The 24,165-nt window shown below is 55.0% G+C and overlaps 1 protein-coding gene across 1 annotated transcript in view; it reads right to left on the bottom strand.

Annotated features, from left to right (window-relative positions):
- Positions 1 to 16,939: 16,939 nt before the first annotated feature.
- The window catches only part of KCNK3 (potassium two pore domain channel subfamily K member 3), a 37,911-nt gene continuing 30,685 nt past the window's right edge, over positions 16,940 to 24,165 (bottom strand). Inside the window, exon 2 of the mRNA XM_079791885.1 lies at positions 16,940 to 20,077. Coding sequence (XP_079648011.1) covers positions 19,128 to 20,077 — 950 coding nt within the window. The 3' untranslated portion in view covers positions 16,940 to 19,127. The remainder of the gene's footprint in view (positions 20,078 to 24,165) is intronic.

Here is a 24,165-nt window from a genome sequence, read left to right as displayed (position 1 = left end):
AAGGTCCCTACCCTCAAGGAATTTGAGATGTTATGGAGGAGAGGGGTGAGCACATGGGTAACCATGTAGCAATGCTTAAGAGACAGAGGGAGCTGGGAAAGGCATGGGGTTCCTCAAGAGGGGCAGGAGCAAGGCCATGAGGGTGACAATCAGAGCCGTCCTAGATTGGGTACCCCATCTGTGTCCGCCTGTGCTGGGAGCTTGGCCACTGTGGCCTCAGTTCTCACAGTCGCCCCATGTGCTGAAATTTAGGGAAGATTTGAGCAGGGGCTTGACAGAGGAGCAGAATTGCTCCAGGTGGAGAAAGGGGTCATGTGGGGCAAAGACCACCATATGGACATCATGGAATGACCAGCCACCCCTCATGTTGGGGAATGACCTACAGTGAAGTGAGGCTCAGGTCTCTGCCAGTCTGGCTAGCCTGGGCTTTACAGGGGAAAACCAGGGTTGACATGGGTGTTCCCAGGTAGCAGGGACCTCAGACTGGGCATTAACGAGCACTTCCCTTGCATAAGTAAATGATCCGGACTTTGGGACTTTTCTTCCAAAGTCAGGGGCATTTTGAGCAAATTTGCATGCTACCTTCAAAGAGCCTCTGATTTCCAGAGTCAAATAAAACGCATCAGTGCAAACCCCTGCATTTGTATTCAAAGCTGACCGCCAGCCTGTGACTTGTCTGAAAGATTGAACATTTCCCCAATCAATTGAATCACACCCTGGATTAGGAGAGACTCATTTTCTCCTGGGAAGGACGGAGACAGTTCCGTCAGACCTGTTTTGTTTAGAACACGTTTTTTTTTGCTGTATGTCCTTGGGCTACTTCTCTCATGTGTGGCCTGTTCCTCTGGTAGAATGTGACCGTATCATGGGCAGGTGACAAAGATTCTTTGCTTGACCAAATTTTAGTCAAAGTCATGAACCTGCTCCTGGGCCCATCTATGTATTTTCTTAAAAAAAAAAAATCCTATTTTAGCAAGAACCCTGCCAAGTCAGTTTCACCAGAACCCTCCACCCTCCATATCTGATCACCCCCCGGCCCCAGGGGATGTCTGATCACCTGGCCTGCTGTCAGCAGGGATCCTGTTAAGTCAGTTTAGCCAGAGTCCCCTTACATCTGAGGTTTCCTCTTAGTAATTTCCCACCCATTGGCCTCACTCTGCTATTTGGCTGCGAATGACCATTGGCCAGGCTGCATTTGGAACTGAGCTCCGCATAGCCCTGCAGACTGAGGTCTGGTTTTCCCTGTTGCAATGTTGTTTTTATTGCTTTAACTGCCGTCTGCTTCTGGTTTTCCTTTGACACAGGGCTGGGTGTCCAGTTGCCTGTCTCTCCCAGCAGGGTGGGCAGTGCAGGGCGGCCATCTGAGGCTGTGGCCAGGAGGAAAAGCAATGGCCTTGGGAGGAAGAGGGCAGAGGAGGTCCTGGATGTGTCCTGGGAGACACTGGGCCAATGAAACCAGGCCTGACAGGACCTAACCAGGGAAGGGAATGTGGATGGTCTTTATTGGTCGTGAGGTGGCAGATACTGTTTACCAGCTCTTTCTGGTGGATTTTATGGCTTGTTTCTATGGTGACTAAAGATGATCAGATCAGGAGTCACCTGCTCCTTGTAGCTTCAGGCCCTCATAGGTCATTCTCAAAACTTCTCCCTTTCTTTCTTTCTTTCTTTCTTTCTTTCTTTCTTTCTTTCTTTCTTTCTTTCTTTCTTTCTTTCTTTCTTTCGTTAATCCTTACATGAGGATATTTTTCCCATTGCTTTTCAGAGAGACTAGAAGGGAGGGAGGGAGGGAGGAAGAGGGGGAGGGAGAGAGAGAGAGAGAGAGAGAGAGAGACGGAGAGAGGCATCGATGTGAGAGAGACCTATCGATCGGTTGCCTCCCCCACCTGCCCCACCAGAGATGGAACCCACAACCCAGGTACATGCCCTTGACTGGGAATCAAACTCTACTACCTTTGGTGGGAGGGTGGATGCTCTAACCACTGAGTACACTGGCCAGGGCTGCCTTTCTTTTGTTAAAGTAAAAAACCATTGAAACCTGTAAAGAATTTTTGTGAGTTTATTTGAGCCAAACTGTTTTGTGAGTTTATTTGAACCAAACATATGCTGGGAAGCAGAACCTCAAGGAATTGAGATAATGCTCCAGAGAATGGCGGGTTACATTTGTACTTATACATTGCAGTCAAAGGGACATAGGTGGGTTACATGAAATTCATTGGGGATAGATTAAGGAGGTGGGATAAAGCAAAGGGGAGGAAACCCTTGGGATTGGATGAAAAGTAAAATGATGGACACACACTTAGGTGGGTGCAGGAACAATTAACATGATAATGAAGGAATTTGTGGTATCTGTCCTGGCAACCACCACATTTGGTTGTGCCCCAGGGGCTCCAGAAAAAGGGAAGTTACAAGTTACCCAGACATTTCAAGGGTCTGTTATTATAGATGCAAAAAGACAGATAGGCTCAGTTAAGGTAAAGGTTGACCTTGTCAGTGAAGATACCGGCCTAGCATGTAACTATCCACCATAACTGCGTTTAGTTAAAGTTTCATTTCAGACCATCCTTTGTGGTTACTTTAGGTCTCTGAGTTTGCAAGACCACCATGCAGGCCTTCCCTGAGCTTGTCAGGTCAGCATGTGGCCCCTTTCGTCCACACTTTCTTAACTTCAGTGCTGATCCTTAGCCTCGGGGTGGGTCACTGGATCTTGAAAGCTGGTGTTGGGCTTGGTCCTCTGGGAGCAGGATCAAGTCGGATCCAGATAAATTTGATTTCAGATGCGCAGTGAAAAATTGTTTTAGTTTAAGTATCTCTTCAATATCGTTTGGGCATATACCTATACTAAATATGATGTATCATTTATCAAAACTCAAAATTAATCGGGCCCCCCTTTGGTTCATGTGCTCAGACTGACAACCCTGCCGGCCAGGCACGCGGCTCAGTGCCCTCGCTCAGAGAAGGTGAACCATGATGCCAGCTGCATTGAATTGATGCATCTCACGCAAATACCTTCCTTTCAATATGCTGTCCCGTAAGCTCACGGTAGCTTCTTCCTCTGATTCTGAGAAGTCTCTAAGTTGACACCAGTCCCCTTGGAGGTGGGTCTCACACTCGGGATCCAGCGTTTAACACCCTTCTGATTAGAGGTGAGGGATGGGGCATCTGCAGGAGGTTCTGAGGCAGACAGGGTTGAGACCCTCCCTTCGTGCACACGGTTTCAGGGTGTGATTCTCAGCTCCCATGCAGCGCAGACACGGATCCCCCCGAGGGAACATGATCACCTCCAACCTTTGGCTTTTCACGTTAGAAAGCCTTGTCCCAGAAAGGAGGTGGCTTGCTCAGCTCAGTAGTGACGTGTGAATGGTATTTATTATTCGGATTCCATTTTTACTAATTTAGCTTACTCTGGATAGTAATAAAAACAATTGGCTGGCCCTACAAATGCTTACTCACATTAACAATAATGCAACTTGCCCATCTGGCATGGCTCAGTGGTTGAGTATCGACCCATGAACCTGGAGGTCACCGGTTCAACTTCCGGTTCAGGGCACATGCCCGGGTTATGGGCTCGGTCCCCAATAGGGGATGTGCAGGAGGCAACCGATCAATGATTCTCTCTCATTATTGATGTTTCTATCTTTCTCTCCCTCTTCCTTTCTCGCTCTGAAATAAATAATAATAATAATAAAAAAACACAACAAAAAAGGATGAAGTACTGACATATGCTTTAACCTGGATGAAACATGAAAACACGCTAACTGAAAGAAGCCAGCCACAAAGAACCGCTTTTCATATGAGTACATTTTTATGAACTGTCCAGAATACACTAAACTGTGGAGAAAGTAGACGGGTGGTTGCTTCATCCTGGGAGGTGTTGAGGACTAGGGTTGTGGGTAGTGACTAATTATGAATACTATGTTCCTTTTTGTGGGGGAGACATAACGTTCTGAAATTAAATTGTGGCGATGGCTGAACAACCCCGTGCATATACTAAAACCACCGAACCATTTTATCATATGCGAATTGTATCTTCATAAAAGTATCCACAAACATTCAATACAAGGAGCGCAGAAGGAAAATGGACCATGAATATAACCAGACAACCCATGGAAAAGAAAATACCTCATTCAACTCTACCCGTAAGGAAAATAAAAGTTGAAAGTACAAGGAATACCATGTCCACCTACTCAGCTGGGACATGTGAAACAAAGGATGAGCAGCATGTGGTGTTGGCCAGGCTGTAGGGAAACACTTTGTGGCCAGTGGTGGAAATCAAGACAGTGCAACCTCTGGGGAGGGCAATTTAGCAACATCTACCAACATGACACGTGCACACCCTCTGCCCCAACACGGAGTGCCGTGCGCCCCTGTTCTGTTTGCCTCTAGACTTGTTTCATGTGAGATAGTGAGGCATGAAGTATTTAAGCTCTGATTCTATTTGGTTTCCTGGTATATGAGACCGAAATAAATCATAACTAATCATCCCAGCAGTTCCACGTCCTCTTCTATAGGTTTCCCCATATGCGTTTGTTGTAGCATCATTAGGTCCATCCGAAGGGAAGGAGTTACAGAAATGATGGTACCTCCACGTACCCACACGGGGAATAGGGAGGGGCTTTCCAAAGGATGCTCATTATGTGCTGACAAATAGTGGCCTCCAAGGTAACTTACGTGTCCTGTGTAGGAAATGCTACCATCTGTGCAAAATTTTAGAAAAGTACTCTAAAATACGCAGACAGTGTCTGGAAAGACACGTAGAAACTGACAATGTCGCTGGGATCTGGGTGGCGGAGGGCTGGGGTGATGAGTCTTACTTTTCACCACGTCCTCTTTTTGTATGTGGGGGCCATGTGTCCCTTTACCTGCTCAAACGGTAAACAGAATAAAGGATGCGGTGTCAGGGAGATGGTGTACCCCGCAAACGGGACCCTGCCTTTACTCTCACAACTGCTGGAATCGAGAGCTGCTTCCAGACACGCAGCCTCCCCAGAACCTGGAGGCTGGATATTAACTTGCTGTGTGCCTTTAGGCTGGTCACTTGCCCTCTCTGAACCTCAGCTGGACCGCCTGGCTACCTGAGAGCCTTCCGGATCCCAGGCTCTGCGGCCACAGGTCCACCAATATGAGATTCACTTCACAGCCGCTAGATGGCGAGCTGCCTGTGCTGCTAACGGATAGGCACTGTGGCTGGGGCCATCCAGCTTTTATTTTAAAATTAATTTTGTTTATTGATTTTTAGAGAGAGAGAGAGAGAGAGGGAGAGAAACATTAATTTGTTGTTCCAGTAATTTATGCATTCATTGGTTGCTTCTTGTATGTGCCCTGACCTGAGATCGAACCTGCCACCTCAGCGTCTAGGCCAGGGGCCCACCTATCGCTGACCCGCAGAATCATGAAGGTGCATTTAGAAAACGCAAGCTGATTGCTGAGGAAGTTCAGGGCACAACCTGCCTGCCTAATTTCCATGGCGTGGATCTTACCAGTGACAAAATGTGCTCCGTGGTCAGAAATGGCAGACCGTGATTGAAGCTCATGTCGACGTCAAGATTACGGGTGGTCATTTGTTTTGTTGATTCTGTGTTGGTTTTACTAAAAAAAAAAACCCACAGAAATCACATTCAGAAGACCTCTTATGCTCAGCATCAACAGGCCCGCCACATCCGGAAGAAGATGGTGAAAATCGTGACCCGAGAGGTGCAGACAAATGACTGGAAAGAAGTGGTCAGTAAACGGAGTCTAGACAGCACTGAAAAGACACAGAGGAGGCCAACCTATTATCCGCCCCATCACGTCCTTGTTAGAAAAGTCAAAATGCTGAAGAAGCCCACGCTTGAATTGGGAGAACTCGTGCAGCTTCACAGGGAAGGTGAGGAACCCTACCCCCTTCCCAGTGCACGAATGTCATGCACCGGGCCTCTAGTCTATATAATAAAAACCCAGTGGTCATAATGCTGTAACAATCCAAGACCGGTCACCAGGAGGCTGTGTGCATGAGGAGGAGCACTCGGGTGGGCGGGGCTGCGTGATTTTGCACGCTGGGCTTCTAGTTTTAACATAAAAAAAGCAAAAACACAGTACTATCTTGGCCATTGTAGGGTAAGTGATTCAAAGAAGCAGAATAACAAAACAAACAGAGAGAGAGAGAGAGAGAGAGAGAGAGGGCTAAGAGCTCAGCTTCTCTGGGGTCAAATGGTGGAGGATGCAGTCAGGTGTCCTCAATCAGGGTGGGCTGGCTTAAGAGGTTGGTGGGACCCCAGGCCTGGTGAGAGGTTTGTCTCCCTGTCAGTTTTGGGAAGCCTTGTCCGGGCAGAGAGCCTTGAAAGGCATGGGATGTAGAATCAGGGTGGGCTGCTCTGTTGGTGTCTCTATCTCCCATCTGTGAAATGGGTACAATAGTCACAGCTGCCTTATAGGGTTGACCTGGCAAATAAATGATATGTAGTTCTTGTAGCAGTCTGTGCCCTTGACACATTAAAGGGGCAGTAAATGTAGCTGCCATATGTACGAAGAGTGGAGACACTTCCTCTTCAGAGGACACCTTCTCCTGGGATGGATACCCTGGCACAGAGCCCAGACAGGAGGCCTGAGGGCTTCTTGGAGGAAGCAGTTCGCCGGGTTGAGGCAGCAGTATTCCAAGCTGTTTTGGAGATGGCGTGGATCACTGCTGAGCTCGGAAGGTATGCCCTAGCCATCTGATGTAGACGGCTCCCAGATTTTACTTTTTATGGGGACTTGGGAGGAAAGTGCTGCGTGTCTTTGCTTAAAAGTGGTTCTGTTTAAATATTATAAAATGTAAACTCAATGGAATAAGAAGGGAGGATGGCCTTTTTAAGAAGTTTTGGCCAAAGCCAGCGTTTGAAGCTGCTGGAAATCAGCAGGGCTATTCATGTGTAATTTTTAGCGACTCTGAGCAAAATGACCTTTTCTCCACAGCGGAGATGGGCTGTAGGGGGCGGGGCCGGCCGGCCACTGGGTGGGGCAGGACAGTCTTCTCCTGCGTGAAAAATGGCCCCGTGGGAGGGCCATCAGGCACCTCCGGGTGCTATTTCCCCGCTGAGTGGCTCCCCAAGCCTGGAGCAGGGGCACCCTCTTTTCCCCCACAGAGGGCTGCTTGCTCACCACAAGCACCTGTGCCTTCCAGAAGCGGCTCCTTTTCGATTCCACCCAGGGGGCCTCCCAGCTTGCCTTAGCCCTGGGAGAGCGGAGTGGAAATTGCTTTTCTCTTCTCCAAAGTAGAGACCCGCCGACCTTTGCTTGATGTCTGTCTGTGCAGCAACACCCCATGGGGCCTGGTATTCGCTTGTTACATCCATACACCTTGAGACCAACCTGGCTGCGGGTGGCATTGGTGATGCCATGCTTACAGCCGTTCTGGGTTGGGCTTGGCAGAGGATGACTAGAAGCATTGGTGGCCCCCCCATGGACCCTCCGGTTAGGAGGTGTAGGGAGCTTATCCCCCCAGCCCAGCCGCCAGGACACACTGAGGTGTGGGTGGGCGGGGCGTGTTCGGCTCGCCTGGATGGGTCATGTTCAGTGCCTCTGCACCTTGAGTTTTATAAACAGCTTTTTTTTTTTTTAGATAACATTGACGTATAATAAACCACGTGTATTTAAAATGTGGAATTTGATACATTTCTTTGTATGTCTGTACCTATGAAACTGTCAGCATAGTCATGATCGTGGAAGTCCCTATCACACAGTCCCTATGTGCCCTTTTTAACGCCCCTCCTCTGTCACCGGGGACTGCTCTCTGTCCCTCTGGGCCAGTGTACACTTTCCTCAGCTTCATATGCGTGGACTCCCTCAGCACGTCCTTTCTTCTCACCCGTTTCACGCAGCGTGGTGGCGTGGGACTCGTCCACGCTGCACGGGTCACTGGTTCTTTCCTGCGTGTTGCTGAGTAGGAGGGCGCCTTGGCACGGATACAATCAGGTGGTTTATCCATTCACCTGCTGGCGGGCGCTTGGCTGGCTTCCAGTGTTTGGCTGTTACAAGCTCGGAGCTTGTGCTGCTTCTGGAACAAGGCATTGAGCTCGTGGCTCCTCAGGCCCCTCCGGCGCTGACAGTCGCTGCCTGTGTCTGCGTCGCTGGCCCTCCGTGCCCCACCCCACCCCGCCCCGCGGTGCTCCTGGTGACCCTGACCCTGGGGGCCGATGGCGGAGGCTGGGCCTGGTCAGGACCTGGGTGCTTTGGGCACCGCACTGCCCAGGACTCACTCTGGCCCCGGGAGGAAGTCCTTGCTGCCCCTCAGTCCAGTGGACTTCAGTTAGGGGGTTGGAATTAGCCAGGGCGACCTGACTGGCCCAGGAGTTCCGGCACTGCTCGTCCAGGCTCCGCTGAGCGCCCCAGGGTGGGTGTCTGCCTGAGCACGGGCCGCATGCTCTGCTGGTGGGCAGAGAGCTGACCCTGCATTTCACAGGCCCCGGGGCCCTGGCAGGTGGGGTGGAGCTGGTTCTGCACCTCCTCTCCCTCCCTGCCTCCCAGCAGCCTCAGCTGTGCCCTACTTAGACCCCGGGAGGGGTCTGCCCATCTGTTCACCACGATGGGCTGGAGGGGGCGGGGTGCAGCAGATTCATACAGCGTCTCTGGTGCCAGATCCGGAAGATTAATCCCAGATCGCTCAGGTCTCGGGAACACTGGGGCGGCTTCCCTCCAGCCTGATGTGATCGCACCTACCTGTGGCTCCCTCCTGGGGTCAGGAAGGACGGTGCTCAGGGTTGCCCTGTCTTCCAGAGGCCACCTAAGCAGCAGCTGGCTCCCCAGTTGCCTGGGAGGGGACCCTAAGGAAGGTGAGAAAATGGTGGCAGCGAGCCAGGGTGTGTGTGACCAGCGTGGAAGGCGAAGCACACACACTTGGGGTCCAAGCCTGGTTCCGCCACTTCCTGGCTGGATGACTTTGGGCAAGAGATGGGACCCCCCAGAAGCCGTGTCCTCACCAGGCGATGGAGACAGCTGTGCTGCTCCCCCAGGCTGTGCTGGGGCTCTGGTAACACACCTCGCCCAGCTCCTGGCTGAGTAAATACTCTTTGCTCCACTTACTCCAGCACCCACTGACCTAGGGGCCCTGGCTGTCAGCCGTTTCCTGTGGCAGATCTCAACTCTTGGGGCCACCCCGAGTGCCCAGTGATGGCCTCCCACCTCCTCCCCTCAGGGGCAGACCAGCTGCTTGAGAGAGGCGCTGAGGCTGAAATGAGAAGGCGACGAGAAGGGCAGTGCTCAGCTCAGGAGCTGGGGCTGGGGCTGGGGCTGGGGCTGGGGTGTGGGCTGGGCAGAGCTGAGCTAAAGGAGGAAGCCCAGAGGAGGTGGTGCGGGAGGGGGAGAAGGCTGAGCCAGGCAGGGAGACACCTGTTTGCAGGAAGTGCCGATTCCCAGCCCAGGTCACTGACTTCCTGGCAGACTAGCACATGGTGGCCTGGAGCCCAGCCACCTGGGAGCCTGGATTAAACAGACAAGTTTAGAGCACAGATAAAAGGGAGCGGTGAGGAGCTGGTCCCAGGGACAGTTCGCCGAGAACAGGCCGGAGTACATGTCGCCCTGAATTAAGTGTCCTCTGTTTGGGCCTCTTCTCTTTGATATTTTCATCAAAGGCTTGAATAATGGCACGGAGAGCTGGATTATCAAATCTGAGGGTGACATGAGCTGGGAGAGAGCGGGACAGACTTAATAATGGAACCAGCTTCGGCACCTGGAGCACCATCAAAAGCCAGGAACCAACCAGATGAGATCTAGCGGCACCAAGTCAATGACATGCTGCACTGACATGAAAAAGGGAAACTGCCCAGCTTCAGTGCAGGAGAGGCCTGGCTCCGAAGGCACATGAAAGGCACAGCCTTTTTCTCTGACCCTGGAGTTTGCTGCCAGAATGCACCGTCAAGGACTCAGAGATGCCCTCAGTCCTCCCTGGCCCGGATAGACAAGCAGGAGATCAGAGAGAGGAGGGAGGGTCTCTGTCATCGGGAGGTGTCAGCCCGGGAGAAGAATGCTGTGGTTCCCCACTCCCCCAGCCCAGCCAGGCTCCCGGGAATCACGCATAGGAGCTACAAGACGGGGCCGTGGCCTCTTCTTCCTAGGCTGGATGTCTACTTTGGAGAGGAACTTGCTGCCCACCCTCTGCCTGTGGGAACCAGGGCAAAGAGCACTGGGGAGAGGTGGCAGGGTCACGGGGGGGGGGGCTCCCACTGTCTGCACTCCCACTGTCTGGGATGGCCAAGATGTGTGAGTGTCCTCTGGGCCAAGTGGACACAGGCAGGTGGCTGGGCCATTGTTAGATTTTTACAGCAGTCCACCCACGTGGGCTGGCTGTGGGGCTAGAGGAAGCTGGGGGAGGTGAACCCCAAGGGCTGGAGCTCTGGGGACATGGATCACCCCTCTGTGGGACGGGGCAGTGAGGATGTTCCTGTGTGGGTTCTGCAAATCCCACGTGGGACCCTGGAGAGGCAGCACTTGGGGTCGGGCCTCGCGGAGGGCTCCCATTGTCTTTTAGCCCCTCTTCAGCTCCGTGGAACAGCCAGAAAGAAAAGGTGGGTGGAAGGATGGACTATTCTGGGAGCAGGGAGAATATGAGCATCCGGATGGATTTGAGATTAAAGTTTTGGACTGGACTTCCTTATACCCCAGCGTGACCACAAAGCTTTGACATGGGCCCCAGCTGTTATTTAAGAGACAAGAATGGGAGACTCAACAAAGCCCATGAAGGGAGGACAAACAAAGCCATTTCTTCCTTGTGGTCCATTGGGTTCAGCTAGTGCAGTGGTCGGCAAACCGTGGTTCGCGAGCCACATGCGGCTCTTTGGCCCCTTGAGTGTGGCTCGGCATTAGAACCACTTCTTCAAAACAGACTCGCCCAGGCCGAAAACCGACTTCTGCGCATGGGCCATGAAGTTTTAATCGTGCTGTACGTGCATGCCTGCATGTGGTATTTTGTGGAAGCGCCACACTCAAGGGGCCAAAGAGCCGCGAGAGCCGCGTTTTGCCGACCACTGAGCTAGTGCAATCATCCTGTTGCAGGAGCCCATGGGCGACGGGCCGTCAGCTGTCAGAAGGGAAAACCATCTGGCTCTCCCACTTTCCCTCCCTTTGACAAGAGGTCCAGGGAAAGGGGTTCCAGGGACCATTCAGTGTCACAGAGAGAAGCAAGCTCTCTGTCCCCGGCTGCCATTCCCGCTGTCCCAGGCGTCACGCACAGGCCTGGTGGCCCGTTAGAGTCGAGCCTGTTTCCTCCCTGCGCTTTCTTTCAGGAGAGGAAAGTCTTTCCCAGGAGCCCCAGCAGACTTCCCCGAAGGACCCATTCACCAGAACTGGGCACTCTCATTCCTAGTCCAGTCTCTGCAAAGAGCCCGAGGTCATCCTAATTAGCTTTGCCCCTGGAACTGGGCCTGGAACGCCGGAGCAGTGTCCGCTTTTTGCCATCAAGGCAGAAGGGCACAGGGATGGCTCTTGGTTAGGTAGCCAATAGTGTCTGCGGCAGTGCTTCACATGACAGACTCCACAGGGGTGTGGGTGGGCTGCACGCTCAGTGGGAGGTGGCTGCCTATATGCCAGCTGCACTCTTAGGCTGCATCAATAGGAGAAGAGCATCCAGGGCTGGCTGGACCACACATGGTGTTATCACGCTCTCAACAGGCTCTCGGGGGAAGCTGAAGCTCTTCCAGAGAAGGGGACCAGGCTGCTGCTGCCGGTGTGTGTGGGGGAGGGGTGTCTAAGTGCACTGTCATAAGAGGTGGGGCTGAAAGAATACCTTGGAGAAGACTGGGAGGCACCTGTCCAGAGGGGAGACATCTTGAAGCCACAATAGAGGGAATTACTTCATGTGGCCCCAGAGGGCAAAGAACAGGAAGCAGTTCTTGTCTCAAAGAAAGAAGACACTCATGGTTCTTGGAGCTGCTGCTCAATGAATGAAGGGGCTGCCTCCGAGAGTGAGGGTCCTGTAAATCAAGACTGTCTGACCTGTTAGGGAAGCTGCTGAGCCCATTCTTGCTTTGGGGGTGGGGTGGGGGGTGGGGGGCAGGTTGAGCTAGATGCACTCCAGGCATGGATATGCAATGGAAAGTGCCTGGGCTCTAGCAGCTCCCACAGCCCCTGGCTTCCTCAGATGAGTCGTGGGATGCTGTTGGGCTTGGGGGCAACGCTGAGCCTGTAGAAAGAGCTAGATGGTCCTATGTATGGGAGTGGGAGGGTCTGGGTGGAACAGGACTTCTCAGAGGGTCCTGGCTGGGGCCTTGCCACTTGATAGCTGTGTGACCTTGGACGAGTCATTTAACCTCTCTGAGTCTCACCTTTCTCATCTACCAAAACGAGGGTAACGGCACCTGTCTTGTAGAGTGGTTATGAGGTTTATTAAGTGCAAGGCATACAGTAGATGCTCAATAACAGCCTTAGCTTTAATTCTCTGGCGTTCCCTTTACCTTAGGAGGGAAGCTGGCATTACTGGTACAGTACCCCCGGGCAGCCAAAAGTTTCCTTAGAGCTTTTCCTGGTCTGGAATGAGGGCAGAATGAGAGTTCTATCTACAATGGTGAGAGCAGGGCACAACACAGCAGCCCCCCTGGTTTCCCAGGTTGGACCTGTGCCATCTAGAAAGTGCCTCTCAAACCCCAATGCTGGGGCCAGCACGAGCCCAGGAAGCCACTCCGATCCAGTAGTCAGACCAGAGTGTTTCGTCGTCAGGGATGACCTGGTCACATGCTCCCTCTTCAGGGAACAAGACCTGTGGAAGAGTGTTGATCTGGGGAGTTGGCGTGGGTCAGAGGCATGACCTTTTCCCTGGGAACCTTCAGCTCCTCCCGCTGAAGGGCAGAGGTTGCTGGCTGGACACTCTGCTGCCCTTGGTCCAAAGCCCGGAGCTCCGGGCAGGGTTGGACAGGGGCACGTGGTGAAGTGGGTACAGTATTCATAACTCCTTGTCTTCTTTTGCTGATGGGTTCTGTGAGCCATGTCCACCTGGGGGCTCTCCAACCCATGGGATCCAGTTTGGCAAGCGGCGTGGGACACTCGCTGGCCAAGAGTTACTGGGCTGTGCTCCCAAGGAAATGCCCGGCGGTCTGGTCAGCGCTCAGAAACAGAGGTGACTGTGGGACAGTCCCTGCTCTCAGGACCTGGGTCTTCCTGAGCTTTGGTGCTGTTGTCTGCAAAATGGGGTGTTCATCCTCACCTAAGCCCTCAGAGGTGTCCAATGATTAAAGGAGAGACCGAAGTGAGAGAGCTTTGTAAATGGCAAATGCCATTGGTGTGGACTCTGGGGGAGTTCCTGACCAGAAAGGTCATGGGGGTCAGTTCCACCACAGCCCCTGCCTGAGAGGTGGCACCGCTCACAGGCCCTCCCCTGCAGCTGGGAGGCTGAGGGGCAGAGATGTGAGTCTCCCGATGTTTGTCCCGACATAGATGTGGGAAATTTCCACCCTGAGAATGACTCAACTCCAGAGATTAGCAGCTTTCATCTGAAATCAGTCGAGAAGGCTGGGCCCCGCTCTCTCTCTCTCTCTCTCTCTCTCTCTCTCTCTCTCTCTCTCTGTACGTGTGTGTGTGTGTGTGGTGGGGAGGGTGGAAAGTTAGGCTATCTGGATACTAATCCTGGCTACACCATTATCTTGCTTCATGACCTTGAACATCTCACTTCCTCTTGGTAAGCAACAATCCCTTCCTTTGAAAAACAGGAGCTGGGCCAAGGGTCCAGAGGAGTGTGTGCATGTGTTTCTTTGCAGGTTTTGACAAAGGTGGTGGCAGCGCCTGAGGCTGTCGTCCTAGCATCACTGCCACCCGGGCAAGGGGAGGGCACTGTGCCCACTAGAGACTGGGTTGTTCAGGGGCCTCTTGGAAAATGGAGTCTGAACGGCTTTGGGAGCAAGAGGGGGCATCAGCTGCTCAGTGGAGCCGGTGACGTGTGCCCTGGGCTGGCGAGGCCAGCAAGGTCAGCGTGGGCAGTGCTCTTTCCTCTCGCAGGAAGTCCTTTCCTGGCCCACGGTCCCTGGCTTCCTAAGATGAGTTGTGGGATGCTGTTGGGCTTGAGGCAATGCTGAGCCTGTAGAAAGAGGCCAGGTGGCCCCATGCACGGGATTGGGAGGATCTCGGTGGAACAGGGTTTGTTAGCTGCATCAGAATCCGTCATTTTTGAGAGGTGACAGGTTACAGCCTCCCCTTTCACCAATGTTCTGAATAAGAAATGCCATGTCCTAAACAGCTAGCTCTGTGAGCTCCTTTGCTGATGACAGGGACCGGCCTGGGGACAGGACACAGTGAGGTGGGCGAGAGCAAATGGTTCAGGGCCATGGGGCTGGGCTCACATCCCAGCTCCGCCACCAACCCGCTGTCCGATCCTGGCTCTGAGCCTTGGTTCGAGCTGACACATAATGGAGGATAAAATATGTATTTGGTAATGTCACGGCCTTCAGTTATAGAAGGGCTTCTAAACGAAACTTTTTTTTAGAAGAATTTATCGAGGGGGAGGATGAGCCTTCTCTCTTCATCAGACCATGAGATTTTGATAGATCAGCATTTCCCAAGACGTGCTCTGTGGAACACAGGCCCTGAAGAGATGCCACACAAACAGAGGGTCTGGCGTTGGGCATGAGTGTGGGTGAGGCTGAGGGGAGCAGAGGGGAGCAGCGGTGTTTGCTGCAGGGTTTCTCAGAGCCTTTATAAGCGAAGATGCCTTGTGAAGCTCCATGCATGAGTGACAGGTACAGTGTTTCCCCAGCTTCATGTGACTGAGGAACGCTTTCCCACAGGCACACCATGGGACACGTCTGGGGAAGAGTTGCTGTTGTAGGCCTCTTTCTCTCTTGGCTCCCAGGACGCTTCTGTCTCCATCTGATGCTCACACAGTCACCACAGGAGCCGGGATCTTGGTATATTTATGCCCCCTCCCCCCGCTTCTGCAGTGCTGGTTTCTAGTTTTGCATTGCTGTGCATATACACTGAGTGGCCAGATTATTATGATCTCTGAATGCATAATAATCGGGCCACTCAGTGTATATCCTATATAATAAAAGGCTAATATGCAAATTGTCCCCTTGACCAGGAGTTCGACCAGCAGGCAGGCCAGCGAACCACCCATGTCCCCTCCCCCTGGCTAGGCTGGCCGGACCCCACCCATGCACGAATTCATGCACTGGGCCTCTAATACACACACACACACACACACACACACACACACACACACACACACTGAGTGGCCAGATTATTATGTGTTCAGAGATCATAATAATCTGGCCACTCAGTGTATTTTGTAGTGCAGGATGCCTCAGATACTGTGTGTAAGTGAAGAGGGTGGGATGGCATCACCTAGAGATACAGAATCCATGCTAGGACCACGGGCAATTCTGCACCCTCAGGGGCTAGGCAGGGGCTGGCATGCAGTTCACCACAATTCTGGTCACAGAATTCACCACAATTCTTGGAAGACTGAGATGAAGCAGCCCTTCTGGGACCCCTTCGAGCTCTGATTATTTTGTCCTGGGTGATGCAGAAAGGAGGGCAGCCTTAGCCGGTTTGGCTCAGTGGGTACAGGGTCAGCCATGGACTGAAGGGTTTGATCCGGTCGAGGGCACATATATCGGTTGCAGGCTCGATCAGGAAGCGCGTGCAGAGGCAACCAATCAATGTCTCTCTCACATCGATCTTTCTTTCTCTCTGTCTCTCCCTCTCCCTCTCCCTTCTGCCATCTCTAAAAATCAATGAAAAAATATCCTCAGGTGAGGATTAAAAAAAAAAAAAAGAAAAAAAGAAAGGAGGGCATGTTTGTGTCCTGCAAGGCCTGCTAGAGAGTAAAAGCAGCCTTGTGCTGACCTCAAAAATGACATCATTTCTGCTGTTGTTGCACCGAGAAAGACAGAGGCAATTGGGCGAGGGAGCCCTGGCTTCTGATGAGGTGCTCCAGGTGCGGGTGAGCCACCAGGAGCTGAGGTCACCCTGAGGGCCACAGGTCAATGAGAAGCACGTCCCAGGAGCCTGCCTGCAGCCGCCCGGAGCAGCCAGGAGCACTGTCACGTTGTCCTGCCTCCTGGAGGGGGTGGGGTGTGTGGTAGAGGTGGTGCAGGTGCCACCACTTCTTTCTTTGATCCCAGAACCCCCAGTAAGTAGGCCTCTCTTTCTGTCTTTCAGTTGACTTCTATGGGTAGTGGGGAAGGCTGGAGAAAGTGCCCCTACCCCACCCCCTTTATTTCTCCAGTGTATTTCAATCTGCAGGGAGCACTAGTGGGGAGAGAAATAAATTGAGTGGGCAGTGACCAGCATTTCATCACAGGAGCTAGAATGGAAAGGCTGTAGTAGGGATTAAGTATTGCTTCACGAAAGAGAGAGAGGTGGACAGGCATGTAGATAGGTTCGGGGTTGCAGTATAAAAGGCATTACTCTGGGGTGCACTCAGCAACATCTCGAAGCCACTGGCCAGCTGATTCCAGGGGCTGGGACCAGCTGGGCCTGTCCTGGGCTCCGGGGTTTAGTCCCAGGCCAAGTTGTCCCTCCAGAGAAAAATGTACCCTGAAGGTGCTTGCGATGCGTCTCCCTTGGAGAGAGACATTTTCGTGCGCATCAGGCCCTTGAGCCTGGGAGGCCCTGCTGGAAGAAGGGCACCCCGACTCGTTGCTGTGTGACTCGGGGAAAGTGACTTGCCCTCTCTGGGCATCAGTTTACTCATGTTCAAGGGGAGAATTGAACCAGGTGATTTCTTTTCTGAGGTCTCGCCTTATAGATGTTCCTGGTGAAACAGAAAACCTGGATCTGGGAGGAAATCACCAAAGGGAAGCCAGTATTGTCCCCAGCCTTCTCCCTAAGGCCCGTGGAAGCAAAGGGTCTAGTCAGCCCAACGTGTATCAGCTAGTGTGTCTGTAGACCCTGGCGGGGGCAGAGTGTGCAAAGAGGTGTGTGTGCGGGCCAGCAGGTGGCACTGCCCTGGCAGCTCTCCGGGTACATGAGGACAGAGGCAGCCGAGCCTGAACCTGGTCTCCATGGACAGTATTTATTAGACGCCATTCTCGGTGTGAAGACAGATAGGCAGCAGGGTCTAAAGGGAGGCCGAGGCAGCCGCAGCCTCTGGGGTCCGGGGGCTGCCCGGGGTGGGGGTGTGGGCGTGGGGCATGTCACCCACACATATTGCATATTCTGTGGCAGTGTGCCCAGGCATAAGGCATTGGGGAAGCAGAAAGGCTGCCTGCAGTGGGAGGGGGGAGGGAAGCGATGCTGGCCGTCCAGTTCCCTGGGAAAGACCCAGCAGAGACTGGGAGCCTGGAGACCGAGCAGGGCCATCCAGCCTCCTTCCCCACCATCTCCCTGCAACTTTGGTTGTGGCTCCCTCAGGACTGACGGGACAGGACCCCTCGAGGGCAGGGTCACACACAAGACAGAGGCAGCCGGCACCGCTCCCCACCCCAACATAAACACAGAGGGCGCCCCGGCTCCCGGGGCCTGCTCTCCTTGGCACGTGGGCAGCCAGCTCCTCCAGCTGAGACAGGACTCACACATAGGCCAGGCCAGACTTCTTCCCTCGCAGGGGTTCCCAGAGGCGGATCACCCCGTGGGTCCCCACTCCAGCTTTTCTGAATGCCAGCGTGGGCCTTGCTGAGCGTGTTCAGGAGCCGGGACACGGGGACAGCATGCAAGGGCAGCGCTGAGGGAGGAGAAGCCTCTCACCCACCCTTGGATGCTGTCCTGAGTCAGGCGCCAGCTCCAGCCGTGGGTCCCCGCAGGGAGCCTAGGTTCCCACCTCCATCTCTGCTCTCCCTTTGGGTTTCTGGGTGGCAGGCGAAATAGGCAATTGGCACACCAGCTCCAAGCCCCCCACGTGGGAGGGGCGTGCCTTGCTGCAGCCTTAGCTTATCTCTAGCCACTTGGGACACAGGCACCAACGCTGGCTGTGGGGTCAGGGATAACGTCCCAGTCGGCTATGCCTGCCAGCTCTCTAGCCCCAGCCCTGGCTCAGACCTGAGGTCTGGGCCTGCTTTAGGCCCCGGTGCCCACACGAGGCCAGGGCACAGGGCAGGAGCTTTGCTTCCAGGAGCGGGCAGAGGAATGGGAAGGCAAGAGCACTCCGCCTGGGAACAAGTGGCCTGGGTTCTGGTTCCCCCTCCCCCCCCCCCCCCGCCCCCGTGCCTTTTGCTGTATGTGTCACCTTGGACAAGTCCCGTCACCTGTTTGGGCCTCAGTGTCATCGGTAAAATGTGGATGAGCATTCCTGTCCCGGCGACCTAACTGGAGAGTTGGGAGACTCAAACGACGAGTAGTCAGGACATGGCTTTCCAAGGCTACAGCTTATTCCAGGTGTCAGAGCTGGTAATGGTGAGCAGGGGCCGGATGGCAAGAAGGACGTTTTCTGGTCCATCAAGGGGAGTGTCGGTCGGAATGCTGGGTTCCCTCTGCCCCTCTGGGAATGTGACTGAAGGCCACTTGGTTCTCACCTGCCAGCAGGACCACCCTGGCCATTAGCTCTCCCCTCCCTTCTCTGCCTACCCCCCCTCCCCCGCCCCCCACTGTAGCCGGCCTGGCCTGGCTCCTGTCCGCCTGCCCTCTGGGGTCTAGCTTTAGGGACTGCTGGGTTTCCACTTTCTCCATAACTGCAAAGCCATGCAAAACAACACAGAAGGTCGTGGGAGGTTCGGAGACATAACTGGGCATGAGGAAGGGGAGCAGACTGAGTGGGGGTGACCTGGACAAAGACACCCTGGCTTTTGGAGCCAAGGGAAGGTGGGAGACCTGGCAGGACAGAGGTATAAATAGAGATGCAAACGTACACGGAACACGAAGTCCCCTCCGCATTGGGGGAGGGGGGGCAGTCTGGGTACCAGCAGGGCCTCTGAGAACTGGGGGGGCTCCTTAGATTTCCAAAGGGACGGGAGGCTCCCAGCTTCTGCCTTCCCTCCCTGCCCCCCCCCCCCCCCCCCAAGTTTCACATTTCTCGGAATTTGCAGGGCGCAGACAGGGGCTCCAGGGTCCTCAGAGCCCCAGCTCCTGCTGGCTGGTGCGAGCAGGCACAGTCGGAGATGGGGGGGTGGCTGGGGAGGGTGGAGAGGGGTGGGGTGTCCCCCAGGGGCTGAAGGCGGCTGGGGGGCGGCCCCCTCGTCCACCCCCGCTGCTCCGCGGGGCAGGAACCCCGCCCGGCCCACACTCCCAGCTGCTCCAGGCCCCCGCGGGCGGGGCGATCACACGGAGCTCCGGCGCTTCATGAGGCCCCGGAAGGTGGACAGGCTGTGCAGGCCGGTGGACACGGAGCTGATGGCGGAGCGCTGGGCCCCGCTGCACAGGCAGCGGTGCGAGGGCGTGTCGCTGTAGCGGCCGCCCCCTCCCGGCGAGGAGTGGCTCTGCTCCACGCACGTGTCGGACGTGGAGAGGTCCCGCGGGATGATCATGGGGATGGAGTACTGCAGCTTCTCGCGGCTCTTGTACCAGAGGCAGGAGCACATGGACTGGAAGTGCAGCACCTCGGCGTAGACGTTGCGGAAGCCGCCGCCGCCGCCCACCGCCGCCGCCGCGGAGGAGGAGGCGGTGTCCGTGGTGTGCACGCTGCCGCCCGCGCCCCCGCCGCCCCCGCCGCCGCCCCCGCCGCCGGCGCCCAGGCTCCCGCCCGCCTGGCCGTTGCGCGTGAGCAGCGCGCGGTGCTCGGCGTCGCGCTTCTCGTCCTCGGCGTTCATGGTCATGAAGCGCAGCACCACGAGGTTGAGGAAGGCGCCGATGACCGTGAGGCCCGTGAGGATGTAGACGAAGCTGAAGGCCACGTACTGCGGCTGCGTCTGCAGCGCCTGGTCCTTCTGCAGCGCCACGTAGTCGCCGAAGCCGATGGTGGTGAGCGTGATGAAGCAGTAGTAGTAGGCCTGGAAGAAGGTCCAGTGCTCGTAGTAGGAGAAGGCGGCGGCGCCGATGCACAGCGTGCTGATGCACGAGAAGAAGCCGATGAGCACCATGTTGGCCATGGACACGTCGGCGCGCCGCATGCCCAGGCCCCGCTTCGCGCGGTGCAGCAGGAACTTCACGAAGGTGTTGATGCGCTCGCCCAGGCTCTGGAACATGACCAGCGTGAGCGGGATGCCCAGCAGCGCGTAGAACATGCAGAACACCTTGCCGCCATCCGTGCTGGGCGCGGCGTGGCCATAGCCTGGAGGGAGGGGGGCGGGGAGAAACAGTGGAAGAGGAGAGAAAAAAAGCTCTACTGAGCTGCCGATTCCAGACACCTGCCCCCCTGCCTCCTGCCCCCTGCCCCCTGCCCCCTGCCCCCTCCTCTGCCCTGCCTACACCTGCCCCACCTTGGCAAGGCCAGCAGTGAAGGAAGCTTCCCTCTGAGCCAACCATCAAGTGGCTTTAAGTCAGGAGTTCTGCCTGGAGCCCCGGAGGGGATAGGACCCCGGATGGGAACGCAGAATCTCTGGCCCTGTTACTGGTGGCTGTGTGACCTTGGGCAAAGCACTCCCACTTTTTGAGCATGTTTCCTCATTTGTGAAATGAAATCTACTGGTCCTGGCTCTGCTTCCTTCACTGGGCTAAGATATACATTGCTTTGTTAATGAAATTATTATAATAAAAATAATGTGGGCAGGCTTTCCAATTTTTCCTCCTTTTAAAGCCTTATCAAAACTTAACCAAATGTTGCCTCTTCCATGCAGTTGTTCTGGATTCTCCCCATCTGGAAGTGACCTCTGCTTTGAGTGGCACAGAAAGTTCAGCTCTGACCTCCAGGGCCAATGTTACCAACGCCCCCCGACCCATCCCCCAGGGTCACCAACTACACAGATTCAGTTAAACACGAGCTGAGGGTGTAGGGTAGGCACTGCTGGCCCTTGTCGTGTTCCTCTCTCGTTCATGCCCAGGGGCTATGCCCACAGCACCTTTGATGAGGCAGGGCAGGATACTGTGTGCTTTGGTGTATGATCTGAATTCAAATCTTTATTCTCCCATGGACTGTGTGTGTGATTTTAAACCTCTCCGAGCCTTAGTTTCCATATCTGTAAAATTGGGGCTGATAAGCAGGGCATTTGGGGGTGAAATAAGTGAGAAAATGTGCTTAATGCACTTAGCCCAGAGCCTGGTATGTATCAAGTGCTCAAGAAAAGCTCACTATGATGAGTAATGAATGAAGTGCCAGGTTGCCCTCACCTTCCACCTGGGCTGGGGGTCAGCTCAGGTCCAATAAAGCAGGCATCTCAGTCAGCCCAAGGGCTATTTGAGTCTTCAAGCTCAGGGAGGTCTGGGGACAGCTGCTTGGGGTATGTGAGGCGGTGGGCTACCCTTAGAATGGGGCCCCCTGCCTCCCTGACCCCGGCATCTAGCTGGTGACTGTGTCACCCTTTGCCAGGGGCCTGGACGGCTGAGCTGGTGCGCCCCCAGGCCTGGCCTGTCCACGTCTCAGCAGAGTGAGAACAGATTGTGCCCGCCAGCTCGGCCATGGCAGCCAGATCACAACTCACCTCGACAGCTGGGCAGGCCCCGCGCCAGAGCTGCTTCTCACCCTGTCCTTCCCTGTCCAGCAGGCCAGTACCACCCAGGGCGTGGGGGCGGGCATGGCACTGTGGATGGGCTGGATCGGGATTGGGTAGTGTGGGCCCAGCCCCAGCTTGACCGCAGGCTGGCTGTGTGACCGCGGGCGAATCCACCCCCTCTCTGGACCTCTCTTACCTTTCTGCACGCTGGGGCCTGAGCTACGGCTGTTAATCCCTGCCCTGGCCGCCTGGCAGAGCCGTCTTCAGGGGGAAAGGAGAGACTGGGCTGTGAAAGCACTTGGACCCTGTGGCGTTGGCCACAGAAGCAGCAGCGATGGGGCTCCCAGGGGGAGTCTTGGAGGCGGGGGCAGTCTCTGTGGGGCCAGGCAGCCATATCCCTCCATCAGGGAGAAGGACCGGTCTGGCCACCACCAGCACCTCACCCCGTGTTTGTTCATAGGCTGTGATTTCTCCTGGCCCATCAGCCTTTAGGGAGGCCCAGCGCCCACCCGCCTGGCAGCCTCATTGCCCATGGTGGGTGGCCCACAAAGTCCCCCAGCTTCAGGGCGGGGGGCTCTCCCCCATCTGAATACAGCCCATGCCCCAGCAGACATGACGGCACCTCCCCCATGCATTTCTCACACCGTTCTCCTCCCCGCCTCTCCCTGTCCCATCCCGAGTGCCTTGTCTCCCAGCCCAGATGACAGCGCTTTTCCCTGCCCGCCTCCTGTGGAATGGAGTGATTGTCAAAGCAGGCGGCACATCCAGGCTTAACCAAAGGCTCTTACCAGGCTAGAGCCTCAGGCCTCACTACAGCCACGGTCCTGTTCAGGGTGGCCCCAGCCTTACCTTTGGGGTCAGCGGCCCTCAGGGCCCCCCTCACTTTCCTACCACAGGCTGAGGCTGAAGGTCTTATCTTTCAGGTACATTTTAAACGTTATTTTATTTTTAAATATATTTTATTGATTTTTTACAGAGAGGAAGAGAGAGGGATAGAGAGTTAGAAACATCGATGAGAGAGAAACATTGATCAGCTGCCTCCCGCACACCCGCTACTGGGGATGTGCCTGCAACCAAGGTACATGCCCTTGACCGGAATCGAACCTGGGACCCTTGAGTCCGAAGACCGATGCTCTATCTACTGAGCCAAACCAGTTTCAGCAAAACTTCCTATAAGGTCATTATTATGACTATCTCCATTTGACGGAGTAATTAAGGCTGGAGAGGGCTTGTGAGTTGGCCAAGGCCACTAGGACTTTCTGACTCATCACTCATTCCAGTGCCTCGGAGCCAATTCATCACCCAGGAAGGGTGACTAGGATGGGAAGGGAGTGCTCCCCTCGGTGCCTCATCCTCGGGCAGTGCCCGAGCCGGGCGTGGCAGAAACAGCACCAGAAGCGTGATGCCCAGGGAATCGTACGCTTCTCCAAGTATCGGGCCCAGGGTCAGCATGCCTCTGCCCCTTGGCCTGGTCCACTGTGGCTGGGTGAAAGGCCCCGGGAGCTGTGAGGACCTGCTGACGTGGGCTCCACTTGGAGGGGTGCCCGCTGGGGTGGAGCCACTCCCAGGGGACCCTGGGAGGTCTGGGAAGTGAATGGGAGTTTGGCAAGGCTTGTCTGCCTGCCAGCGGGCCCACTGCCTGCCTGGTCCTTGCCCACATCAGGCTGGGGTTTACGGGGGGAGGGAGGAGAGGGGCAAACAGTAGTGCCTATCTTCTCCCTCCCATCCAGCCCTGCGTCTCCTGGTGAGGGGCTCCATCCGTCCTTGTGCGTCACTGATACACACAGAGGCTGCCACCTGGGGCTCATTGTCTGAGGACCCTCCTTCATCGTATCCCGTGGACTGACCAGCCAGAACCCACGCACCACCCAGAAGACTCTGGCCGCTGTCTCCCAGAGCGCTAACCAGGGCTGTCCCCGCCCCTTGTCTTCCAGCCACCGGCCTGAATCCACCATTGACTTAAGGTTCTAAGGGCCAGAGAGGCCCTTAGCGATCAGACAGCTCAGTCCTTACAGTGTACAGATGGGGAAATGAAGGCCAGAGAGGAACCGTGACCTTCTCAAGGTCATGCAGCCAGTGAATGGCAGAGCCCAGGACTATAACCCAGGATACTCAGTTCTAAACTCAATGCTCGGTCCTCTGCCCTCTGGCTCAGTGGGACCAGGGTTGACCTGTTCATTCAACCAGGCCCAGCATGTCCTGCGTGGGAGCAACTCAGCTAAGCGGTGGCCCTGGAACCCGGCTGGAGGCATGGGATTCACCTGAGGGAGCCGGGTGGCTGGACAAAAAAATTAATCATGTGGCTGGACATCAATATTAATGATGAATATTATCACAGTTCTTCTGTTTTTCTCCCGGCATCACCGAGGAGCGCAGAGATCGGCTGAAGCTCTGCCTTCCAGGGAGATGCAGAGGGTTGGGGGTCCAGCATGCCTCTTAGTGGACTTTCTCTCTCTATGGCCTATTTCCTTCTGGTCAAAGCACAAATGACCAGTCTGAGCCTTGGTAATGGCCGTGGTTGAACTGGGCTCAGCTGCCTGCTCCCCACCGACCTCATATGCCTGCCAGCCTGAGTGCCTGACCTGTACCCCTGGTCCAGCTGGCCACAGAGCCAGAACGCCGGCCACAGCCTTGGGTGGAGGAAAGAGCCTGGAGCCAGGAGGCAGAAGACCCGGGGATCTGACTTGACCCTGACCACAGCTAGCTTTGTGTCTTGGGCAAGTCCTTTTCCTTCTCGGGGCCTCAGTTTTCCTCATCTGTGACATGGGAG

Source organism: Cnephaeus nilssonii (genome assembly GCF_951640355.1).
Source record: "Cnephaeus nilssonii genome assembly, chromosome: 15".
In the NCBI taxonomy this organism is placed as follows: domain Eukaryota; kingdom Metazoa; phylum Chordata; class Mammalia; order Chiroptera; family Vespertilionidae; genus Cnephaeus; species Cnephaeus nilssonii.
This window is presented reverse-complemented; position numbering and strand designations above follow the sequence as displayed.